The following is a 9,196-nucleotide window of genomic DNA, read 5'->3' on the forward strand; positions in this document are numbered from 1 at the left end:
CTAAGCCACCCAGGCGCCCCTGACTTTCTTTTAATGGTGAGCTACTGACCTGATCAGCAGGGGTCTGGCCCTTCCAAGCTCAATTTGGCGGGCTGCTTGGCCGCACTGGGCGCTCAGCATACAGTTGAGGCAACCTGCCACTAGAGGGTCTCTACCCGTTTCTAACTTTCTCCACTGTGTTCAGTTGAAAGAAGTCCAAAATCAGAAAGCAAAATGGTGGCCTCCTCTGCGGCTATACTGCGAGCTTCTGGACTCCGCCTATGGGGTCAGCTGCCAGGCTCTCCAAAGCTATGGTCTGGTGGCCGGGTCTCGTGGGCACCTGCCCGGAAGATAGCGACCTGGAGCCTGGAACCTGAGGGCCGCTGCGGCTGGGACGAGCCGGTGCGCATCGCCGTGCGAGGTCTGTTCCCGGGACAGCCCGTCACGCTGCGCGCGTCCCTGCGCGACGAGAAAGGCGCGCTCTTCCGGTCCCACGCGCGGTACGAAGCGGACGCCGGCGGCGTCCTGGATCTGGCGCGCGCGCCCGCGCTGGGCGGCAGCTTCACGGGGCTCGAGCCCATGGGGCTGCTCTGGGCCCTGGAGCCCGAGAAGCCCTTGGTGCGGCTGGTGAAGCGGGACGTGCAGACGCCCTTCGCCGTGGAGCTGGAGGTGCTCGAGGGCCACGAGCCGGAGGCCGGGCACCTCCTGGGCCGGACGGTGCTGGAGCGCGCCTTCCTGCGGCCGGGGGTGCGGCGGGTGCCGGTGCGCGAGGGCCGGGTGCGCGCCACGCTCTTCCTGCCGCCAGGTGAGTGCCTTGTGCCCCAGGCTGTTCTGTACGCCTTTACCTGGTCTCCTGTACGTGTACCAAGAGTAAGGAGGTAGCTCCCGACATTGCACAGGTCTGTGGGGACGTTAACGTGTATCCTTCCTGGGGAGGTGGCTCTGTTGCTCCAAAACTGAGAGGTCAGTTAGAAGACATCATAAGGAAATGGAAAAGACAGTTGTAAGTAAAAGCAAAAACGTTTTATAGGTAGCTCCAAGTTTTTAATGATTTTTAAAATAGTTTCTCAGTATAGCAAGTTTGCTTCTAATTCCCACAGTATATGAAGGTTAAGAAAATTGTGTTGGTTAAGTGTCTGACTTTTGGTTTTAGCTCAGGTCATGATCTCAGGATTGGTGGGTTCGCATCCACCTCTGCGCTGATAATGAGGAGCCTGCTTGGGGTTCTCTCCGTCCCCCTCCTCCTGTACTCTCTTTCTTTCAAGGAAAAAAGAGGGGGAGGAAGAGACGGAGAGGAAGGAAGGAAGGAAGGAAGAAAGGAAGGAAGGGAGGAAGAAGTTGTTTCCCTTAAAAAAAAGTCAACATGGATGAATCTCAAAAAAGAGTACTGAGTGAAACAGATCCCAGAACACATTCATATCATTCCATTCAGATAAAACTCAAGAAAAAAGGCACAAAAAAAATATTGTTTAAGGTGCATGTATTAGTGGTAATACTGTAAAGAAAATTAAGAGAATGATAAAATTCAGGATAGTGGGAAGGAAGGGAAGTGGCACAGATGCTCAGGGGGCTTGGATACTGAGTGCTGAGTTATTTCTTAAGGTGTTAGGTATAAAGTGTTTGCCTTATCATCATTCAGATTTTGCATGTTAAGTATAAACTTTTTGTGTAAATGGTGAAAATGTCCAATAAACTGAGTCAGCTTAATGTATTTGAGATTCATTCATGCTCCATATATCCAATAGTTTCTTCTTGTTTCTTAGTAGTACTCCATTCTATGGGTATACTTCAGTTTTATTCATTCAACATTTGAAGTACTGGGGTTTCCAAGCTGGGTTTCAAGTCTTTGGAGATTATGAATAAAGTCACTACAAACTCTTGCATACAAGTTTTTATATGTACACACATTTTCATTTCTCTTGGGTAAGCACCTACTAGTGAGATTGTGAAATCATATGATTAAGTGTGTTTACCTTTGTAAGAAATTGCTCAACTGTTTTCCACAGTGGCTGTATTATTTTGCATTTCCACCATCAACGTATGAGGGTTCCACTTGTTCTACATGCTCTCTGGCATTTGGCATTGTCACTTTTTGCAGGGCAGTGGGCAGTTTGCTGTTTTCATTGTCTGCTTGTAAATTATTTTTAGTTAGAAAAGTAGTGTGTACTTGTTGTAAAAACTCTGTGGGGCTTAGAAGTCCTGGGTATAGGGGAAATGTGGATTGAGCCTATGCCATTGTCTGGATCTTTGAAGACCAAAGTCTTCTAGCATCTCTGATTGTCAATAGAAAACTTTGACATCACCAAGTAGATAACGCATGGCTTTTGACACCACTGCTAAGAGTTTCAAGAATAGTTTAGTTTTGTGTTTCGTTTCTTCACAGAACCTGGGCCCTTCCCTGGAATTGTTGACATTTTTGGAGTTGGAAGTGGCCTTCTGGAATATCGAGCTTGTCTGCTGGCTGGGAAGGGTTTTGCTGTGATGGCTCTAGCTTATTATAACTATGAAGACCTCCCCAAGAGCATAAAGACCCTCCACCTGGAGTACTTTGAAGAAGCTGTGAACTACCTGCTGGATCACCCTCAGGTTGGAATGTCTCTAGGTTTTGTGATCCGTGTATTGGGTGTTCTCATAGCTGCTCTTGGTTTTCATACAACTTGACAAATTCACGACAGCTACTCCCAATACCCAACACACACTACCATTTATAGTTACTTCTTGTAGACAGTTTCTCTGCAATTATATGCTATCATATATCCTGCTACTAAAGATGTTCTTTGTTGGTTTGGAATTTTAAATTTCAGTATTTTATAGTATATCATAATCAGTCCAAACACACTTGAGAACCCTAAGTTCGATACAATAAGTAGAGGGAAAGGGGAAGGGAATCACTGTCTCCAGAGGTCCCTAGGTTAAATGTTTGCCTATAACAATGCTCTCTTCTTTGTGGCCCCTCTTGAGAATACAGTATCAAAGGAAGAACTGGGCAGCCAAAGAAGCTCGTTATTAGTAAGTGTTTTTTGGCTTTATAGGCTCACAGTATCAGAGGATCAGAAGATAAACCTTACTTAGTTTACAATTCAGAGCTCACAGTGGATGGGAAGCAGTGGAACTCTTAGAAAAGGTGATAGAGTATAATGGCACCAGCACAAGATGTAGATAGACAAAAGTTAAAGTTAAATATAAGTTTGATTTCACCAATTACTAAGTAGTTCCATGACCTAGGGGCCTCCTTTTCCTCCAAAAAATTGGGATGATGATAATATATCATTTAATTCCTAGTACTTTTCTTTTATGAGGAGTAAATGGTTGAAACCAGTTAAGGGTGCTATTGGAGAACTCATAAGGAAAAAAGACTGCTGTTCACAGGTGACTCAAATGGCCGTTTGTTTGTTTGTTTTTTAAGTTTATTCATTTGTTGAGAGAGAGAGTCTTAAGCAGGCCCCTGCTTAGCATAGAGCCCAATGTGGGGCTTAAATTCAGGACCCTAAGATCACGACCTGAGCTGAGATCAAGAGTTGGATGCTTAACTGACTGAGCCACCCAGGTGCCCCTCAAATGGCCACTTGTAATAAAAGATTTTGGTAACTGTGGCAAGAGAAGTCCTTGTGAAATAGCACAAACCCAAACTACCCTGAGGGGATTAGGTAGACAAGGGAAGATGAGAAGAACAACTACAGACAATTTTGTCTCCACAAATTTTGCTGTGAAAGAGAGTAGAAAACTAGGGCAGAGTGGATGTGAGGTGGAGGGACTGTGGTGAAAATATAAGAGGTACTAGAGCATTAAGTATGCTGATGGTAATGGGCCAGTAGAGAAGAAAGTTATGAAAGAGTAGAGGGAGATGATGTTAATTGTAGGAGTGAAGTCCTGGAGAATGAAAGTGGAGGAGATCCCAAGTACAAGCAGCAGGTGGCCTTTGATAAGCACAGAGGTGCTTCTTTGTAAATGGAAGAGAAGGTATAAAGCTTTAGTTCACATGGAACTAAGTAGATCTCACAGGGGAGAATGAGGAGCAGTTCCTACTGGACTATTTATTTTCTATATATTTCAGTATGAAGAGCTGAAAACGAAAGGAACAAGGTTAAAGGTTAAGGGGATTAAGGAGGTAGGAGGTGTGACACAGTCTTTTAGAGAAATGGAAAGCACACATAAATGAAATGTGGCACGATGGTTGGGAAATATGGATGCTTATCTGAAATTTGTGGTTATGAAATGAAAGTAAGATCTGTCATCATAAATGTGTATTTTTTTCCCAGCAGCATTCACTTGCACAAGTACAGGCCTGGAGGAAGTGAATGCAGGGGGGGTTGACCAAAGTTAGTGTTTTTCCAGGCAAGTATGACCAAAGGCAGAGAGGTATTAGAGTTAAGGGTGCTTATAAGGAAGTGATAATAACAAAGAAGCTTGAAATCTAAAGTAAATGAGTGGCAAGTAAGAACACAAGAGATGTACTGGTAGTTAAAACTACGGTGGTAGTCAGTGCCACCAAGAGGTAGAAATGGATGGTACAAGAATGGTTGACCTGGAATTAGGGAAGATGGAATCAGAGAGTAGCCTGAAGCTGAGGTTTTAGAGATGATCTACTCACTGATGATGACTTGGTTTATGTTACGACAGTGGGAGTGGATGGCTGGAGCTGGGTAGAGAAAAAGATTATTGTTTATTATTGTTTAAGTTTGAGGTCAAGAAATTCAGAAGCCAAAGTATTTACTATATCCTCCACATGGTTTTTGAAGTCACCAAGAATGATGATGGAGAAACTGTGGAAAATAAGACAGAGAGGAAGAAAAGTAAACACCCCAAAGGTGTAACATTGGCAAATGGTAGAGCCCAGAATCCAGCTCAGTTCTGCGTGGTTTCCAGTTCCAGGCACTACTGATCACATTCCACTGTTCATGGACTCATTCTCCTCTCTCTATCCTTTTCTCAGGTAAAGGGTCCAGGAGTAGGGCTACTTGGGAGTTCCAAAGGAGGTGATCTCTGCCTCTCCATGGCCTCGTTCCTGAAGGGCATCTCCGCTGCTGTCATAATCAATGGCTCTGTGGCCAATGTTGGGGGAACCTTACGCTACAAGGATGAGACCTTGCCTCCTGTGGGCTTGGACCCAAGTCGAGTCAAGCTGACCAGAGACGGCTTGGTGGACATTCTGGATGTGTTGAATAGCCCTTTGGAAGGACCTGACCAGAAGAGTTTCATTCCTGTGGAAAGGGCTGAGAATGCCTTCCTGTTCCTAGTAGGTCAGGATGACCACAACTGGAAGAGTGAGTTCTATGCTAATGAGGCCTCTAAGCGCTTACAGGCCCATGGTAAGGAGAAGCCCCAGATCATCTGTTACCCTGGGACAGGGCACTATATTGAGCCTCCTTACTTCCCCATGTGCCAGGCTTCCCTACACACCTTGGTGGGCGGTCCTGTCATCTGGGGAGGGGAGCCTAGGGCTCATGCCATGGCCCAGGTAGATGCTTGGAAGCAGCTCCAGACTTTCTTCCACAAACACTTGGGTGGGAAAAGTTAGGTGGGCTCTCTTGAAAATATAACCCAGTATTTGAAGGTTGTGAGTGTGAGACTGATACATGCTAAGTATCAGTGAAAGACAGTTCAGCTGAAGTCTTATGGTAAAACTGTTGGGTTTTCATTCCTTTCTCTTTAAATAACACTCCTATTAAAAATAGTCTCTGGGGAATAAGTTTAGGAAGTCCCTGTGCTTACACCAGTGGGTTAACAAGGTTTAGGATGAAAGCATCCAAGATTATGTAAATAGGGGCAAAAGCACCCCCAGCATAGTACAAAAGCAGAAAGCTGCTTTCACAGGACAGAAGGTCCAGAACGGGTTAGTGAGTAAATAGGGTGAAGTTGCCCAGAGCAGAGCTAATTAGCAAAAGAAAGGTGCCCTGTTTACCATGAGGAAGCATGCTCTCTGTGTCTTATCCCCTAGGCAAGTTAAGATAAACATACACAGTGCCTCATGCCTGTCATAAGCAACCATCCACTCAGTGCAGATTTTGTTCTGCATTGACCCAAACCCCTAACACCGAATATCTTCGAAACCCCCTTTCTCTCACACACGAGTTAATGTTCAAGGTTTCATGGTCTCTTTCTGAATGTCCATCACGTTTGTAAGCCTTCTGATCCTAATAAAAATGGAGCAGGGGCCCTTACTTGGGCTCTTGTCCCCTCCTGGACATTAGCCTCTCTCGCATTTAATTCTGCGTCCACTCTCTTGCTAGACAAGAGAGAACTCCAGACTCAAAGTCTGTGACAAGTCTCATACAAACAATGTCAGGAATGAAAAGAGAGCCTTAAGTATAAGCAACTTTAGTTAAAGCTTAAATATTGGGACATTACAGATAAAGCTACTGTTTCCTTTCAGTGCTCTCAGCCTTGTCTCCACTGTCGGTGAGCAAGAATTCCTGTCAGACCATAGGTCCTTCTAGCTGGACCAAGAATCAAATTGACATGAGACGTATTAATAGGAGAGAATCAAATTTGATAGCATATGCACAGGAAATATACACAGACATGGAAATATATTTACAATTATAGAAAAAGAAAAGGAAGATTATTAAAACTTTTTTTAATGTTTATTTTTGAGAGAGAGAGAGGCACAGAATCCAAAGCAGGCTCCAGGCTCTGAGCTGTCAGCATACAGCCCAACATGGGGCTCAAATACACGACCGTGAGATTATGACCTGAGCCAAAGTCAGATGCTCAACCGACTGAGCCATCCAGGTGCCCCAAGGAGAGGAAAATTATTAAGATGTAAACATGGAAACATGATCTTTTTTTAAAAATATGGATTAGATTTATATTATTTATATATCCCATCCTCTTTTGTTTTTTCATTGTATTTTTCTAAATTACTACATTACTGAGAATCCTGCCTCACATTCAGATAGCACCTAAATAAATAAAATGTCATTTTGAAAAAAGCTCTTAGTAAGGGTGCTAACTAGAGGCTTGTGGTCTCTGGCTCTGCCAAGTCAGGACTAAAATAGAAGAAAATTGAAAGCTAAAAGAAACAAAAAGCAGGGTGCCTGGGTGGCTCAGTCAGTTAAGAACCCGACTCTCGATTTTCATGATCTGCTGGTTGGTCAAGCTCTGTATCAGGCATCTCACTAGCTGTTGAACCTGCTTGAGATTCTCTCCCTCTCTCTTCCTGTCCCTCTCCCTCCTTGCAGGAGTGCATTGGGTCTCTCTCTCACTCAAATAAACTTAAAAAAATAAAAGAAACAAAAATCTGTGAAAGACTGGAAGAGTTTGTTTTCTTTCTTTTCTTTTTTTTTACATGAAGAAAATGTGCTGCTTATAGTTTCTAGTCTCCACTAACCTCAGTGGGCTGAGGGATGTCTCTTCTACCCATGCCCAGGAATGCAATAGCAGGGAAGTGGCTTTCTCTCTCTGCACTGCTGATTGTGCTTTCCACATGACTTCCTAAGCACATGGGCAAGAAAAACCAGACTGGTTTAACTATACTCTCCAAGGCACTCTCTTTGCTTGTTTATCATGCTGGAATACTTGGCACCCTCAAAGATTCTGGAGCAAGTTCCCGAGAAAGCCTCAGTACAGAAACAAAAAGATGTTAAGAGTGTGGATGGCCAGGGACACCTGGGTGGCTCAGTCGATCAAGGGTCCAACTCTTGATTTCAGCTCAGGTCATGGTCTTGTGATTTGTGGGTTTGAGCCCCAAACTGGGCTCTGTGCTGACAGTGTGAAGCCTGCTTGAGATTTTTCCCCCTCTCTCTGCCCCTCCCCAACTCACACTCTCTCTGTCTCTCCCAAAATAAATAAACTTAAAAAAAAAAAAGTGTGGATGACCTTGTCCCTTGACTAGGCCTTGGAGCACAGACACAGGGAGGTGAAGAGACCCTCCTTTCATTCCTTCTGAAATAAGATGGAGGTATTAACAAGTAGGGGAAATAGCATTTTAGTGTAGAGGTGAAACAGAAGAATAAAAGTGCCATAGGGACAGTATTATATAAGGATGGGACAAACCACATCGAACATGGTAGACAGGTGGGGAGGACTTAAGTGGCATTTCAGACGGGACTTGAATTATAGGTAGGACTTAAAATTGGGGGCTATTGGCCTTTTTTTTTTTTAAGGTAATATATGTTTATTGTAGAAATACTGAAAATTATAAAGAAGTACAGCAGGCATCTGTACTTAGTTACTCACTACCCAATTGTACAGATTGGAAAAGGGGACAGGGTGTAACTTTGTGATGAGAAAGCTTGACAAATGCTGCCTTACCCAGGTAAACTGCAGTGATAAGTCATGTTGATACCATGTAACCTTGATAAGGTGTTGAAAGCGGCACCTTAAGTCTGTGGTCTTCCTCCTAAGAACCCATGACCCTAGTTTCAAGTATCAGGCAAGCCCAAATTAAGGGACATTCTGGACTATACCTCACCAAAATAGTCAAAACCGTCAAGATCATGAAAAACAAAGAAAGTCTGAGAAACCGTCAGAGCCAAGAAGAGCCTAAGGAGACATAACTGTAGAGGTGGTTTTTAGGCAAACAGGCTTAAGCAATGGGATACAGAAAGGGCCCAGAGTGACCACTTGGCTGAATACAGACAGGCCCATCAGGCAACAAACTAACAAAAATCCACAGGCCCTAACTAACCAATGGGCTACTTATAACGGCACAGTTAACAGTTACCAAAAGAGGGAGAACACCGTACCTCCTCATCTCTCCCGTTTAAAAACAGCCCCTACCCACTGCCTAGTTGTAGACACTTCTCTTTTGCTGTCCTGGCTGCTCCCTCTTGCAATACACATCTATGGCCTTTGTTCTGCCTCAGGTGAATTTTACCTCCTGTGCCACCGCCTTCCAATTGATTTGTCACCCCACATTTGGGGGCCCCTATCTGATTGAGACACACCTCATTTAGACACCACAATGACTGCTAATGTAATATGGTATCCTAGATGGAATACTTGAACAGAAAAAGGACATTAGGGAAAAACTAAGGAAATAGGGACAGAGTATGGAGTTTAGTTAATAATGATACATCAATATTGGTTCATTAATTGTGACAAACGTGCCATCGTCATGTAAAATGCCAACAAAAGGGGAAACTGGGTGCTGCGTATACAAAAGTTCTCTTATTTTGCACCTTTTCTGTAAATTAAAATTATTTTAATTTTTTTTTATTTTTATTTATTTCTAGGAGAGAGAGAGAGACAGCGTGAGCAGGGGAGAGTCAGAGAG

General features: G+C 43.9%; 1 protein-coding gene across 2 annotated transcripts; it reads left to right on the forward strand.

The window, feature by feature from the left end:
- The first annotated feature begins 213 nt into the window (after window positions 1–213).
- On the forward strand, window positions 214–6,534 carry LOC120231995 (acyl-coenzyme A thioesterase 1-like). 2 transcript variants are annotated; one of them, XM_039232370.1, is made up of 3 exons: window positions 214–784; window positions 2,363–2,565; window positions 4,913–6,534. In XM_039232370.1, exons 1-3 carry the CDS (start codon window positions 214–216, stop codon window positions 5,495–5,497), a joined length of 1,359 nt encoding a protein of 452 aa, XP_039088301.1. In that variant the 3' UTR covers window positions 5,498–6,534. The 2 variants fall into 2 exon arrangements, with proteins under 2 accessions (XP_039088301.1, XP_039088302.1); XM_039232371.1 differs by lacking the exon at window positions 214–784 and adding an exon at window positions 4,242–4,298 and having other exon boundaries at window positions 2,549–2,565.
- Window positions 6,535–9,196: the final 2,662 nt, after the last annotated feature.

Source organism: Hyaena hyaena, unplaced genomic scaffold (genome assembly GCF_003009895.1).
Source record: "Hyaena hyaena isolate Hyena2069 unplaced genomic scaffold, ASM300989v1 scaffold_65, whole genome shotgun sequence".
Taxonomy (NCBI): domain Eukaryota; kingdom Metazoa; phylum Chordata; class Mammalia; order Carnivora; family Hyaenidae; genus Hyaena; species Hyaena hyaena.